This window comes from Dictyostelium purpureum, assembly GCF_000190715.1.
Source record: "Dictyostelium purpureum unplaced genomic scaffold DICPUscaffold_528, whole genome shotgun sequence".
NCBI lineage: Eukaryota > Evosea > Eumycetozoa > Dictyosteliales > Dictyosteliaceae > Dictyostelium > Dictyostelium purpureum.
The window spans coordinates 1-16,505 of NW_003519862.1; the positions used below are offsets into that span (position 1 = coordinate 1).

Genomic DNA, 16,505 nt, shown 5'->3' on the forward strand with positions numbered 1-16,505 from the left:
TTGAATTTGCATATACTTCAGAGCAACATACATTTCGCTGTTCATTCTATTTGTGAGGTAAAAATCAGTTGAAAGATTTTCACGTGATAAATAATATTCGATTTGTTTTTTGATAGCATCTTCTAATGCTTTACCCTCTAAATTATTTGATATCATTTTAAATATACCAAACAAAAATAAAAAAATAAATTGTAAAATTTATTTTTGAACAAGAATAAAAAGAAGATTAGATTTAAAATAAAATAAAATTAATTATCTAGTTTGTTATAATTTTTTTATAAAATAAAATTAAAAAAAAAAAAAAAATAATAATAAAAAAATTATAAAAAAAAAAAAAAATTTTAAAAAATAAAAAAAAAAAAAAAAAAAAAACTTCGGTCGTTTCGAATTTTTTTTTTTCATATAAAATAACCAGAGAAATAAAAAAATAAATAACAACAGAAAAAAAAACCAAAAAAACTATAACTTCTTTTTTGAGAAATATGAATAACAAAACAAAAATAAAATAAAATTGTTTGTTTATTTTTTTAAAAATGAATACAATCTCAAATTATTTTACTGGAATGGGATAAATTATGAATGATGTAAATTAACAAAAAAAAAAAAAAAAAAAAAAAAAAAAACAAAACAAAACAAAAAAAAACAAAACAAAAAAAAACATTTGATAATATTTACCTAATTTTGGTTGAGCAGGGGCTGAAGCTGCAGTAGTCGAATCAGCAGCAGCTGGTTGGGTAGCTTGAATATTACTATTTTCTACGGTTGCCATTTTTCCTTTTAGAATGAGTGATAATAATGTTTATTGTTTTCTCTAACCTTTAAAAAAAAAAGATTTGATACTTGATTTAAAAAATTACAATAAGAGAGAAAGAAAAAAAATTAAAAAAAAAACCTGTTTTATTATATTATTATTTTGATTAAAAATGGGTTAGATTATTATTTTAGGATTGTTATTATGATTATTTATTATTTTAAGAAATATTAGATTGTTGTTTAATATTATATTAATGCTAAATAAATTGTATTATATTTTTATATCGACAAAACAAATACACAATTATAAATAATATAAAATTGAAATTATTATTATACAAATATTGAACTAGTTTAATTTATAAACTTGAAATTAAATAAATAAACGAAAAAAAAAAAAAAAAAAAAAAAAGCAATTATAAATAGTAGTAAAATACTATAGTTTTATTTTTGATAAATAGATTTTTAAAAAAAAAAAGGTTTATGATTGTGAAAAAAAAGATAGATAATTATTTGGTTTATTATTATTTGGTATATATTTTCTTTTTTTTTTATTTTATTGATATTATTTTTTAGAAACCCTATTTTTAATAGAGAAATAATTTAAAATTATTTAAAATAATTTTAAAAAAAAAAAAAAAAAAAAGAAATAAAAAAAAAAAAAAAAAAAACAAATAAATAAAAAAAAAAAAAAAAAAGTATATAGTGAAATTTAAACTATTGAAATTGTGTGTTTTTGTGTGTTGTGTGTGTTTGTGAGAATTTTTTTTCCTTTTTTTTTTTTTTTTATTTATTATTATTATTTTCTCTTTATAAAGGATACACAATTGACAACACTGTACTAAATTTAAACAAAAGTTTTATGGGTGGGGTACTTGAATAGAAAAATAATTTTCTATATACTATTATTAACACCAACATTAAATCCCTTTTTTGAATTATTGTTTTGTTAATATGTTGTATATTAAAGAACACATACAACAAAACACATGTTTATGATATTGGATTATTATGATAAAAAAAGAAATAATAAAAAATAAAATAAAAAATGCAGACTTTAATCAAACAAATGAGGTCCAATAAACTTTTATAGATTCTGTGAGTGTGAACTGGTGTATAATATATAGTCATATATTGATTAATATTAGATAACAAAGGATAAAAAAAAAAAAAAAAAAGAAAAAAAAAAAAAAATTATTTATGTGATGATTATTAAAGTGGATAAAATTGAAAATAATATTTTATAAATATATATTTAAAACCATAAGAATTGAAGATATTAAATTATTTCTTTATATCATTATTATTATAAAACAATAATGTGGGTGATTGAACTAATTATTTTAAAATCTATTTTTTTTTTTTTTTTTGATTTGATTTGATGATTGGATATAGTTTTATTATGTATTATTAATTAACTAGTATATTCCAAAAGATATAACTAAATTAACCACCAAACTATTCTTTTTTTTTTTTTTTTTTTTTTTTTTTTTATCAATTATTATTATTAAAAATGTATATCTAAAATTTTAAATTTCTTTAAATCTTTTATTGTAATGTGGTGATGTTGGTTGTAAGTAAAGTAGTTGTAAAATAATGTCTTTGTTTGAGTTTAATTACTTTTTTTTCTATTTTTTTTATTTAAATTTTATTGAGTTTACAAAAAAAAAATTTAATATGATCTTGAATCGTATTGATTTTTTTTTTCCTTTGCTTTTTATAATTAAATATAAAACCTTGTTTTCTTCTTTTATTGAAACAAAAAAAAAAAACAGATAATCCAACTATTAAGTTTAGCGAAATAAATAATAAAAAATTTTTCGGTTTAGCAAGTGAAAAAAAAAAAGAAAAAAAATTTTATAAAAAAAAATTTTATAAAAAAAATTTTATAAAAAAATTTTATATAATTTTTAATTTTTTTTTTTTTTTTTAAATTTCCAAAAATGTGTGAAAATTCCAAAAATGAAATGTATGAATATATTTCTTTTAAACAAATAATTTGATAATTGATGGGTTGTTCATAGGTTTTTTTTTTGTAAAGGTTTTATTTAATATGTTTTTTTTTTAAATAATTATAATTATTATATTATTAATATTTATATTACTATTATTTTGGATTTTTTTTTTTTTGAGATCAAAAATTTTTTAAAAAAAAAGATTTTATATTTTATATTATTATATTATTATTTTAAAAATTGGATTTAAGCTTTACCTAAAGCTTTCATTCTTTCTAACATGGCTTCACCTAATTTGGCTGGTGATGGTGAGATGGTAACACCGGCAGCTTTTAAGGCATTGATTTTAGAGTTGGCATCACCTTTACCGCCACTGATGATAGCACCAGCGTGACCCATTCTTCTACCTGGTGGGGCAGAGGTACCAGCAATAAATGAAACGACTGGTTTATCAGTTGGGTTATCAATTAACCATTGAGCGGCTTCTTCTTCAGCTTCACCACCAATTTCACCAATTAAAATAATACCTTCAGTTTGTGGATCTTTTGTGAACATCTTTAAGCAATCGACAAAGTTGGTACCGTTGAATGGATCACCACCAATACCAATACAGGTTGATTGACCTAAACCAACAGCGGTAGTTTGAGCAACAGCTTCATAAGTTAAAGTACCTGAACGTGAAACAATACCAATTTTACCTTTTTTGTGGATGTGACCTGGCATAATACCAATTTTACATTCTCCTGGTTTGATGATACCTGGACAATTTGGGCCAATTAAACGAGTTGTTGGTTTTTCATTAAGATATTTTTTAACCTAAATAAAATAGATATGAATTATTAATATTTAATTCGTGTAAAAATAATAATGTTTTTTTTTTTAATATCCGATAGTTATTTTAATTATAATTATTGTTGAAGTGTGATTATTATTGTTTTTATTGCTGTTAATATTACTGCCACAATTTCCACTATTATTATTATTGTTGTTGCGGTCGAATCGAAAGTGATCATCATTTTTTTTTTGAAATTTAATTTTTTTTTTTTTTGAAATTTCTTTAACCAAAATAGAGGTGACAATGATATATAGTAACTGTGATGATTATGATGATTGTGATAATTATGTTTTATGAATCTATGAAATTTACTTTAACCATATCTTGTTGTGGAATACCTTCAGTAATGCAAACAATTAATTCCATATCAGCATCAATAGCTTCTTTGATGGCAGCAGCGGCAAATGGTGGTGGAACATAAATAACTGTGGCATTAGCGCCGGTTTGTTGTTTGGCTTCTTGAACAGTGTTGAAAACTGGTAATTCTAAATGTTTTTGACCACCTTTACCTGGTGAAACACCACCAACCATTTGGGTACCATATTCAATAGCTTGTTTGCTGTGGAAGGTACCTTGGTTACCTGTAAAACCTTGACAGATTACTTTGGTGTTTTTATCAATTAAAACGTGTGGTTTAGTTGAAAAGAATCTAACACTATTACGAGCGAATGCTGAAATCATTTTTAATTAATATATAAAATGTTTTTAAAAAAAATAAAAAAATAAAAAAAATTTAAAAAAAATATAAAAAAAAAAATAAAAATTTTTTTTTAAAAAATTAAAAAAAAAAAAAAAAAATATTTTTAAAAAAAAAATAATATTTTTTGTGTGGTTTGTGCTGAAATTCATTTTTTTTAGGGATGCTTGTTATCACACAGAACAAACAACCAAAAAAAAAAAAAAAAAAAAAAAAAAGAAAAAAAAAATATTATCTTAAAATAATTAGTTTTTATTTATTTGTTTGTTTGTTTTGTTTTATATTTATTTATTTATTTATTTTTGACTTAAGTAAGAGAGTCTTGTTGTGGAGGAAAGAGAATTTACATTTGCACTGTTTTTACTGACAGTGTTTGCTAAGTTTTCATTGCCTAGTTTATTTTTTTCAATGGTTTGATTGTTTTTGAAATTAAATTTTGAAGAGTTTTGATTTAACCAATTTTCAATTTTTAAAATTCTTTCTTCTGGAGCTGGATGGGTTGATAAGAAATCTAATGTTGAAATACTGGTGCTGGTGTCTTTGATGGAGTTTTCATATTTTTGTAATTTCTTTTGAATTGAAAGGGCTGCATATGGGTTATAGTTTGCTTTTGCCATAAATTCTAAACCAATGAGATCGGCTTCAATCTCTTGAATACGATTATAACGTAAATTTAAAAGGTTGGTAGAGAAAAGAGTAGTGAGATTGCCAGTGATAGTTTCACCAATTAAACCACGAGTTAGGGTAAGAAATAAATAGCCTAGTTTGCTGATTGAAAGACGTTCAGCAGCATGACGAGCAACAGCATGGCCAATTTCATGACTAAGAACACTTGCTAATTCATCCTCACTTTCGCAGATTTCAAAGAGACCACTAAATATAAAAATTTTGCCATTGGGTAAAACACAGGCATTAACAGTTTCAGAGTTTACTACATGGCATTCCCATTGTAAATCTCTACGACCGGTAACATCGATAATACGTTTGGCAATTTCTCTTACTCTATTTTGAACTTGGTTATTTTCTGGTAAAAAGTAAGGAGAGTATTCTTTGGTCATTTCGTCATAACCCATTTGACCAAGTTCATGTTCTTCTTCTTTAGAGTAGCTAACCAATCTTGATCTGCCAGTAATTGGGACTTCATCTTGATTTAAAATTAAATAGGTTCCAGTGGCAGAGGCCAAAATTAAAAATATCATGCCAAGACGTTTAAATAGATTGTGTTTGGAGAGTGATGAACGAATTCCGGTCATTGCTATTGGCACAAGTACTCTTGTAAGTTTTGATAATACAAATAACTGGGGTGTGCTGCTACTAAAGAGTCTGTTGTGGTCAGAATGAGAGTCTTTCTTTAATGTAATGTTTTGTGAAAGAATAAAATTTGACATTGTGTATCTATTGTTTGATGTTAAAGGTGTAACGCTTTCGCCAGGAATTGAGGTATATGGGGTAGTTTGATGTCGATTGTTTACACTGCTACGTGACGAATGGTTTTCTGGTAATTTTTTATACAGTTTTTTTTTTAAATGGCACGATCTTTGACTTCCATTTTTCCTTTTATTGTATATATAGAATAACATTGGATTTTGTGCACATTCATAGAGTTGGTTGCAAATTGCAGATGTAATACTATAGTGACCATTCGAGCTAGCATTGTTTTTACTCTTTGGTCCATTTTTATCACAACTAGAAAGACCAAACCTATCATTCTTTGGTTGGTGTCTATTACATTGGTGTTGTTGTTGTTGATAATATCTTCTATAGTAATGTCCATAAAATTGACGATGATGTGAATAGTATTTGTGACGACTTTGATTGTGGAAATTATTATGTTGATAGAAAAAATCGTATTTATTATTTGTACTACCACCCGTTGATCCATTATTATTGTGTGCATTGCCACCCGAGTTTGCATTATTCCCACAACCCCCACCAGTGTAGTGGTGATAGTTTTGATAGGTGCCACCATTATTATTATTATTATTATTGTAACTAAAATTATTTAAATTGTGTTTATTTAATAAATTTTCATAAATATTAAAAAAATATTCTCTATAATGATTCCTCTGTTGAAATTGTTGATTTATATTACATGATTGGTGATGGTTAAAATAAAATAGTTGATAAAATCTAATACATTGTATATGGTGATTTAATTCTTTATGAAAGTTGAATATTTCTTTCTGACGTTTTACATTATTAAGATTTTGTTTTACAAATTCTGTTAACTTTTTAAATTTAAACATTTTTTAATGTTGTTCCAAAAATTTTATTATTTATATATATTTTTCTTAATTATTTAACAAATTTACAAATTATAAAAAAAAAAAAAAAAATATTGGTATTTATTGAAAAAAAAATAAAAAAAAACTATTGATTAGTTGACTATTTACAATAATATTCCTTTATATAGTATAAATATACTATATAAAAATATATAATTTCATTAAAAAAAATAAATAAATAAACGAAATTTATATATAGCAAAAAAATAATTTTAAAAAAAAAAAAAATAAAAAAAATAAAAAGGAAAAAAAAGAAAAAAATAATAATTTAAAAAAATTAAAAAAATTTTTTTTTAATTTTTTTTTAATTTTTTTAGATTAAATTGATTTAAATTTATTTTAAGAGTCAAAGGTGGTATCTTTTCAAAAAATAAATTGTGATGGTATTGGGATTTTGACTAACCACACTAAAAATTGGATTCTTTAGCACGTTTTTTATGATTCTAATAAAAAAAATAAAAAAAATATTATACTTAAAATTGTTCCCAGCATTATTTTGAAAAAATCAAGAAATCAATCCTCCACCAAGGTTGTATTTGATTGGTTAAAGGATTTGTATCAACATTTATTATCGGAGTATTGTTTTGTAGTTTCAAGTAAAAAAAAAAAAAAAAAATATAAAATAATAATTTAAATAAAAAAAATAAAAATATATTAAAAAACAATATTGTTTTAAAATGTTTTTTATTCAATTTTATTTTTAATTATTGTTTTTTTATAGACATAATAAATTAATAATAAAATTGTAAAAACAATTGGATAATATAAAAAATTGAGTGCAGATGGGTGTTTTTCTATAATTTGATATACATTAAAAGTAATAATATTTTTGAATTCTAAATATTTTAATAGTAAATAGATTGCAAAAACTATTAAAAAATACAGCCAATTCTTTTTTCCTTGTTCTACCGGGAATAGTAGTTTATAACTATAATAAACACATATTAAAAAAGTTATAAAAAATGGTACCATCACTACAAAACGTTCCAGTCCTCTAAGATTAAATGCTTCGTCACCATGGACTTTAATTTCGACACTAAATTCTGTATATATTAAACCGTTGTTTGTAATAATTATATAGGTATTGCCATGGGTTTTAGATTTGTACACTCCATTATTAAGTTGGATGGGTTTTTCAATTAAAAAAAAATCATTTCCTTTAATGCTATATATATTGATTTGATTAAAGCCTTTTATTTCTTTATTGTATAATGGGGTAATCGAATAGTCCGACCTTGGTAATATAATAGCATATGAGTCGCTAAAAAGGGATCCATTATATATAATGGGATTGTTAAGAGTGTCTCTGTGTTTATATATTTCTGTGGTATATAAATCTATATAAATAAGTTTACTTGTATAATCTAAATAGTTTATTATAATTAAACTTAAAAAACATAATATTAAAAATTTTAAAAAACCCATTCTTAATTATTAATATAATACAAAAAAAAAAAAAAAATAAAGATAATCAAAACCCAATTTTAAAAAAAAAAAAAAAAAAAAAAAAAAAAAATGAAATTAATTAAAACTTGATTTTTTAAAAACATTAAATAAATATTTAGGTTCACCCTTTTTATTATTATTATTTCTTTTTGAATTTTTATTTATTGGTTAGTAGTAATTTGTCTATATCAATTATTTATATTATGTTTATTTTATTATTATTATTTTTAGATATGTGGGTTTTTTTTCGATTTTTAATATTCAAAATATTCACACATCAAATATTTTGTTTCTTTAAGTGATTCCTCCTTTATTTGTTTTATATTCCAATAAATTGATTTTATTTTTTTTTTTTTTTTTTTATTTTAAAATTTTTTTAAATTTTTTATTTTTTATTTTTTTTTTCATTGTTTTCATTTTTCATTTTTTATTAAAACATTAAAAAAAACTTTATTCAAATATGAATAGGTTATTAAATAATAATAAAACATTATTATTTAATACAAGAAACCAAATCAGTTTTAATAGATATTATATTAGAGCACCATTTGACGAAAGTTTAATTAAATCATCATTCGATCCTGTGTGTATTAGTTTTTAAATTACCTAGAAAATACTGCCCAAATTATAATCTTTTATTTTTATTAACTTTTTATTTTTTAATTCAATTAGAAAAATGTCGAATTAAATAAATATAAATTTTGGGAAGATCATGGGTTATTCAAACCAAAAGAAAATAAAAATGGTGAAAAATTCTCAATGGTATTACCTCCACCAAATGTTACAGGATCACTTCATATAGGACACAGTTTAACAACTACAATTCAGGATTCATTGGTTAGATATAATAGAATGTTGGGAAAAGAGGTTGTATGGATACCAGGTTTGGATCACAGTGGTATTGCAACACAAGTAGCAGTTGAAAAGCAATTGTTGGTAAAGGAAAAAAAGACAAGATATGATCTAGGTAGAGAGAAATTTTTAGAGAAAGTTTTTGAATGGACTGAAATCTATTCAAAAAATATAAATAATCAATTGCGTATTACTGGTAGTTCACTAGATTGGAGTAGATCAGTATTCACTTTGGATCAACAAAGAAACAATGCTGTTCAAGAAGCATTCATCCGTTTGTTCAACATGGGTTTAATTTATAGATCAACACGTTTGGTAAATTGGTGCCCACAATTGCAATCTGTAATCTCTGACATTGAAATCGATCATCAACAAATTGAAAAACCAACATCAATTAAATTGAAATCAAGAGTAAAGTCTATCGAAGTGGGTGTTATCTATGATGTTGCTTATCAAATTGACAATTCAGATTCTTCAATGGAGCAATTAAAAGATTTAATAGTCAGTACCACCCGTCCAGAGACTATTTTTGGTGATACTGGTATTGCTATTCACCCAGAAGATGAAAGATACAAAAGTTATCATGGTAGATTCGCAGTTCATCCATTTACACAAAAAAGAATCCCAATTGTTTTGGACCCAATTTTAGTTGATAAAACTTTAGGTACAGGTGTTGTTAAAATTACTCCAGGTCATGATTTCAACGATTATCAATGTGGCACAAGACATTCATTAGAATTTATTAATATTATGAACTCAAATGGTACCCTTAATGAAAACACAATTCCAGAATTTAATGGTGTTGATCGTTTGGACGCTAGACCCTTGGTTATCAAAAAGTTAGAAGAGAAAGGACTTTATCATGGTAAAAAACCACATCCAACCACTCTTTCAATCTGCAGTAGATCTGGTGATTTGCTCGAACCAATTTTAAAGCCTCAGTGGTATGTTGATTGTAAAGCAATGGCTAGTCGTTCAGTTGGTTATGTTGAAAAAGATGAAATTAAAATTGTACCAGAATCATTTAAAGAAAATTGGTTTAGATGGCTCAACAATATTCAAGATTGGTGTATATCAAGACAACTGTGGTGGGGTAATCCAATTCCAGCATATCTTATAATAGAAAATAATTTGAGAGCAACTGATAATAATGATGGTAATAATAGTATTATTAATGGTATGAGTTTGGTAAATGAAAAATGGGTTGTTGCAAAGACTGAAGAAGAGGCAGCTGAAATCGCAATTAAAAACTATAACTTAAAGAAAGGTGAGTTTACATTGGAAAAGGATCAAGATGTTTTAGATACATGGTTTTCATCTGGACTGTTCCCAATCTCATCATTAGGTTGGCCAAACGAAAAAGAGTCAATTGATTTCAAAAAATATTTTCCACTAGATGTTATGGAAACTGGATCCGATATTTTATTCTTTTGGGTGGCTAGAATGGTAATGTTATGTTCAACTTTAGTACCAGAATCACCAATTCCATTTAATAGTATTCTTTTACATCCAATGATCAGGGACTCACAAGGAAGAAAAATGTCAAAAAGTTTAGGTAATGTCATCGACCCACTCAATGTGATTAATGGCATAACACTTAAAGAGCTTAAGGATAATGTTTTGTCATCAAATCTTACAGATAAAGAAAAATCCATTGCTACAAAAGGTTTAGATAAAGAGTTTCCTCAAGGAATTCCCCAATGCGGCACTGATTCGTTACGTCTTTCTTTGTCCCAGTATCCAATCAATGGAAAAGATATTAATTTAGATATTAATAAGATTATTGGAATTCGTTTATTCTGTAATAAACTATGGAATGCAAGTAAACTAGTATTGTCAAATTGTAATAATATAGAATCAATTAAGCCAATTACAATGTATTATAATGGAAACACTGAACCATTTGATTATAATTCAATTACATTAATTGACAAATGGATTCTAACAAGATTATCAAAATTAATAGAGTCATCAAATTCAAATTTTAATTCATTTAATTTATCAACAATTTCACAAAGTGTAAATATATTAAAATACAACTATGCATTATAATTGTTTGATTTAAAATACTAATAGTTTCTTTTTATATAGCTATATTCTTTTTTCCAATATGACTTTTGTGATTTATATTTAGAATGTATAAAAGTAGAGTTAAATAGAAATAATGAATCAAGCAAAATGGTATTAATTAATGTATTGGATACATACCTTAGATTATTACACCCATTTATGCCATTTATTACTGAGGATATCTGGCAAAGATTACCAAGAGCCAGTCAAATGGAATCACTCAATTGTGAACAAACCATTTCAATTATGGTTTCAGAATACCCAACAACCAATTATAAATACCATAAACAATATTTACAAGATGAGGCAAAAATCGAAAAAGAAATTTCATTATTCCAAAGTGTTTTACATGCCACCAGAGCCCAAAGAAGTTTATTAACAATTCACGATAAAACTAAAGTCAATGTTACCCTGCACGTCGATGCCGATTCATTCAGGGATAAATTTAATATTAACTTATTAAATACTTTTGAACAATTAAAAGATTCATTCGAAAAAATAGCTAATGCTTCTTTGGTTATTTCAGGGCAAATAATTTCACAAAACCAAATTAACGAATCAAATGGCAAAATTACAACTATAGCTGATGGTTTACAAATTCAAATTGAGTTTGATTCAAATGAAAACAATCAATTTTTAAATCCAGCACAATCCCAACAATCTCAACAACAATCCCAACAAGCTTTACAATCCAAAATTACAAAGTTGGAATCTTTCATTAATGATTTAGAAAAAACTATTAACTCTCAAGATTTCAAACAAAGGGTACCTCTTAAAGTTCAAGAACAAAAAATTGATAAATTAAATAAATATAAAATCGAACTAAACGAATTATTAAATCGTAAATAATTTAATAAATAAAACAATTACCTTTTTTTTTTGGTATTAATACCAAAAAAAAAAAAAAAAAAAAAAAAAAAATCAATTGCATATTTTTTTTATTTTTGTAAAATTATCTAAATAATAACTTATTCTATTAAAAATTTTTTTTATTATTATTTTTTTTTTTTTTGTAAAATATAATTAAATAATACGTATAATATATTAAAATTATAATTTTAACTTATTTTTTAAATAATTTATTTTTTTTTGAATTTTTTTAAATTTTTTAAAATTTTTTTTTTTTTTTTTATTTTTATTAGTTTTTTAAATAATAATTATTAAACTATAGAATATTCTTTTAAGGTAATTATATTTTATTTTATTTTGTTTTGATTTATTTTGATTTATTTTATTTTTGCTTTGTTTTGTTTTTTTTATTTTGTTTTTTGTAATGCAAGTTTTCCTTTTTTATTTTATTTATACAATTAACTTTATTTAAAATATCAAATACATACATTTATTTATTAGTATTAGCACCCTATTATTTATTTAAATCAAAAAAAAAAAAAATCAAAAAAATATAATCTACATATAAAAACTATGTTTTTGTTGTTACTTCTTTTATTTTTATTAATTCATTACTTTGGCTTTAATCATAATTAAATATTCATAATTTCTATTTTCTATATTAATTATTTTTTAAAAATTATGAAATTTTATTATCATAAATTCTATTATTATTTTATTTGTTTTTCATTAATTTTATATTTTAATTTTAGTACTAATTTTAATTACAATATCAATAACCATAAAAACTCTATTTTTTCTATAGTTAAGAATATTGATAGCTTTTTTAGTTATAATAATAATTATAATAATAATAAAAGAAATCAATATTTGCAAGAACAAGATATTTTAAATAAAATGAAAAATACAGATATAAAATTACTTACTTATAATGTTTTCATTAGGCCACCTGGTATTAGAAATAATTATGACGACTATAAAGACGAAAGAATAGAATGTATGATATCAGAAAATTTAACACCACATGTTTTAAATAAAAATACCACAAGCCCACAAGGCATTCCAAATGAAATCTATTCAATAGATCGTAATAGTTTCCCATATATACCTTATTTTTCACCATGGAAATATCCAAAATATACTCAACAAAAATCAAAGACACCATTAGAACAACAATCTCTTCATAACAACTCTAAAGATTTCAAACCAATCAACTCTAAATCAATTCTTGGTCAGTATGATATCATTTGTTTTCAAGAACTATTTTCAGCATTCAGCTATCGTCAAAGAAGGTTCATAGAGAAGGCCAAACAGCAAGGTTTTAAATACTACTCCGCATCACCCTTACCTGCTTACTTAAAATCAACTTTCTTAGTTGATGGTGGTTTAGTTGTATTATCGAAATATCCAATTGTTGCAACAGACTATTTTTTATATGAACAAGGTGTAGACAGTGATATGCTGGCCTCAAAAGGTGTTCTTTATACAAAAATTAAAGTGGTTCCTAATGGTTTGGATAGTGATGATGATAATTTTATACATCTCTTTACAACTCATATGCAAGCCTCTTATGCCCCAAAAGTAGATAAGAAAACTCGTAAAGAAACGTCAAACCCACCACCACTAGAGCAACAACCAAACACAATTAACTATCCAAATATGAAAAACGATAACATTAGAATTATTCAAATTAACCAACTTCGTGAATTTATTATTGCAAAAACTTTTAGAGATAAATCAACAATATTTTTAGCTGGAGATTTAAATGTTGATGGTAGAACATCAAAAGACGACCCAAGAGATAGTACCTCATATACCCAAATGATAGATTTACTTTCAACTACAAATAACAAAGAGTATCCAAATGAATATTTCCCAAAAGATAAAAAAGTTTTTTCAATTACCGATCTCTTAAAAGATGATTCAAACGGAAACCATCCTCCAACTGTTGGCGATATAAAACAAAAAAAGGATAACAAAGGTCAAATAGAGGAAGTACCATTAGAAACTGCTCTTACCAATCCAAACGATTATAAATGTATGAAAAGATTAGATTATATTTTAATTTTCAACAGAGAATTTGAAGTTTCGGTTGGTGGTGTTGATATTGATAAAGTTCAATCTCCTCAAGGACCATCCAATCATGTTGTTTCCACCGTAAAAGGCTCCACAAAAGTAGAACCATTCTTTATTCAAGGCTTTCCATTTACTCAACTAAGTGACCACTACGGCGTTTCGACTAGAATCCAAGTTAAAAAATAAAATAAAAATAAATAATTTATATTCCATTAATTATGTAATATGAATTTTTTTAATTATTTCTAAGAAATAAAAATTATTTTGAATTTAAAAAAATAAAATATAAAAGAAAAATTATAAAAAGGTTAATTTTAGATTTTTATACAATTAAATAAACGAACAAACGATAACTATCATTTATTTTAAGTTTATTATTTTAATTTTGAGGCTTTCTAATTTCTTTTTATTTTTTACAGTGATAAAGCTAATCATGATCGTCGAGATTAATTTGTTGATGATAAATAAAATGATTTTGATTTTGTTGATGATGTGGGTGGTATTGTTGTTGATGTTGGTGATATTGTTGTTGATGATTTTGGTTTTGATATTGCTGATTTTGTTGGTTTTGATGTTGATGATTTTGGTATTGTTGGTGATGTGGTGAGTGTTGATATTGATGTTGTTGTTGGTGATGGTGTTGATGCGAATATATTTGGGGACTAGACATTGGAGAGGATTGATAGGTATTATGATGAAACTGTTGGTTATTACCTCCATTATTGCCATTATTACCATTATTACTATTGCCATTATTACTGCTGTTAGAATTAGAATTACTACTACTGTTATGGCTATTATTATTATTGTTATTGTTATTACTATTATGATGCGATTGGTAATTTTCATTATTTGGACTTTGTGAATAAATATTTTCCTCGTGATATTGTTCTGGAGGTGAATCTATGTCCTGATATTTATAACCACCCATTATTTCTCTTAGCCTTATTGATTTACAAGCTTCACAAGATGGTGGGCAATTATGGAGCTTTAAATTTCTCTCATGACGAGATCTATTTTTTGGTGTGATCAACATATTGCATGTAAAATGACGACATTTGGTTTTTTTGATAATTTTTGATCTTTTATTACTTGAACATTTTGGGCACTGTTCCCCGTTAACCTCTGGGCATTCAGTTCTATGGGCATATTTATAATGGTGGGACCTACCCGAAGGCCATCTATAAACCTCCAAACAACCAATATGTTGGCACTGGTATCTTTCTTTATTTACAGGTGGGATTGGTGGAGGAATTGTTGAATTATTTAAAACGTGGGGTGGAGGCGACTGTATTTGTTGTTGCGGGTTTTGCGATGGTGGTGGTTGTTGCTGTGAAGGTGGTTGATTGTTATGATTTGAAATAATATTAGAGTTACTATTCACTAAATTGATTTGATCTTTTTGTGAGTTATTGACTGGGCTACTATTACTATAATTATTTTTTACATAGTTATTATTGCTATCTACGTTATTGCCTCTTTCAAAATCACCACTACCATTATTATGATTTAAACTTGATACAATCGGTTTTGTTCTTGGATAAATGTTAAATTTAGCCTGACTATTTGATTTATCGTTAAATTTGGAATAAGAGTCCTCCTCATTATTTTGTTCATTTTCATCCGGGCTAAACCTTTTAATGTGTCTATAATCACCGTTACTATTACTATTATCCATTGATGACCTTTCATCATTATTACTATTATTGCTATTAGTATTGCTATTGGCTTCATCTATTGAATTTTTATTTTTTTGGTTTGTATTATAAATTATATTATTTGAAGAAAAGGATGTGGGTTTATTTGGTTGATAAATTTTATTACTACCACTATAAACAGCCTCAATTCTTGAGTCATCAATAATTTCACCAACTGACATTTTATCACCATTATTATTATTATTATTATTATTATTATTATTATTATTATTATTATTATTATTATTATTATTATTATTATTATTATTATTATTATTTTGTTGATGATGGTTATTAAACTGTTGAAAAAATTGATGGTGGTTACTATTATGAGTGATACTATAATGATAACCAGTTGACCCAAGCATATCTATATTATGTTGGTTAAACTCGAATCTAATATCTCTTTTAATATATTTAGGGAGAGTATATTCTTTATAATAATCATTATCTGTATCTTTTCCATCATTGCAAATATTTGAAATACTATTTAAATTACTACTTCGTTTTCTATTCATATTATTACTATTATTATTATTATTATTATTATTATTATTATTATTATTATTATTATTATTATTATTATTATTATTATTATTATTATTATTGTTATTGTTATTGTTATTGTTATTGTTATTGTTATTGTTATTGTTATTGTTATTGTTATTGTTGTTATTGTTATTATGATTATGATTATGACTATGATTATGATTATGATTATGATTATGGTTATGATTATGATTATGATTATGATTATAATTATGATTATGACTATTACCACTATTACTACTGCCGTTATTTCTATTCATATTTATATTATCATCAATAGTATTACTACTATTGCCTATGTTATTTATATTGCTATTATTACAACTAGATGCATTATCATTATTATTGCTATTATTATCACTTTTATTATTGATGAAGCTATTAAAAGGAATAACTTTTGGCTTCATGTCGAAAATATTACCACTTGTGGAATACTTTTTC

The 16,505-nt window shown here is 24.4% G+C and overlaps 5 protein-coding genes across 5 annotated transcripts; 2 read left to right on the top strand and 3 right to left on the bottom strand.

Annotated features, from left to right (window-relative positions):
• Positions 1 to 2,954: 2,954 nt before the first annotated feature.
• DICPUDRAFT_159229 (succinyl coenzyme A synthetase alpha subunit) lies at positions 2,955 to 4,224 on the bottom strand (the record flags this gene model as incomplete). The annotated part of the gene is made up of 2 exons (XM_003294212.1): positions 2,955 to 3,524; positions 3,856 to 4,224. 2 exons carry the CDS (start codon positions 4,222 to 4,224, stop codon positions 2,955 to 2,957), a joined length of 939 nt encoding a protein of 312 aa, XP_003294260.1.
• A 312-nt stretch (positions 4,225 to 4,536) lies between these two features.
• On the bottom strand, positions 4,537 to 5,493 carry DICPUDRAFT_58938 (uncharacterized protein; the record flags this gene model as incomplete). The annotated part of the gene is made up of 1 exon (XM_003294213.1): positions 4,537 to 5,493. One exon carries the CDS (start codon positions 5,491 to 5,493, stop codon positions 4,537 to 4,539), a length of 957 nt encoding a protein of 318 aa, XP_003294261.1.
• A 2,938-nt stretch (positions 5,494 to 8,431) lies between these two features.
• On the top strand, positions 8,432 to 11,742 carry DICPUDRAFT_159231 (uncharacterized protein; the record flags this gene model as incomplete). The annotated part of the gene is made up of 3 exons (XM_003294210.1): positions 8,432 to 8,554; positions 8,644 to 10,842; positions 10,915 to 11,742. 3 exons carry the CDS (start codon positions 8,432 to 8,434, stop codon positions 11,740 to 11,742), a joined length of 3,150 nt encoding a protein of 1,049 aa, XP_003294258.1.
• Positions 11,743 to 12,639: 897 nt separating this feature from the next.
• On the top strand, positions 12,640 to 14,004 carry DICPUDRAFT_159232 (uncharacterized protein; the record flags this gene model as incomplete). Its single annotated transcript, XM_003294211.1, has 1 exon — positions 12,640 to 14,004. One exon carries the CDS (start codon positions 12,640 to 12,642, stop codon positions 14,002 to 14,004), a length of 1,365 nt encoding a protein of 454 aa, XP_003294259.1.
• Positions 14,005 to 14,134: 130 nt separating this feature from the next.
• DICPUDRAFT_95997 (uncharacterized protein) lies at positions 14,135 to 14,928 on the bottom strand. Its single transcript, XM_003294214.1, has one exon. The coding sequence runs from the start codon at positions 14,852 to 14,854 to the stop codon at positions 14,246 to 14,248; it is 609 nt and encodes a 202-aa protein (XP_003294262.1). The 5' UTR covers positions 14,855 to 14,928; the 3' UTR covers positions 14,135 to 14,245.
• Positions 14,929 to 16,505: the final 1,577 nt, after the last annotated feature.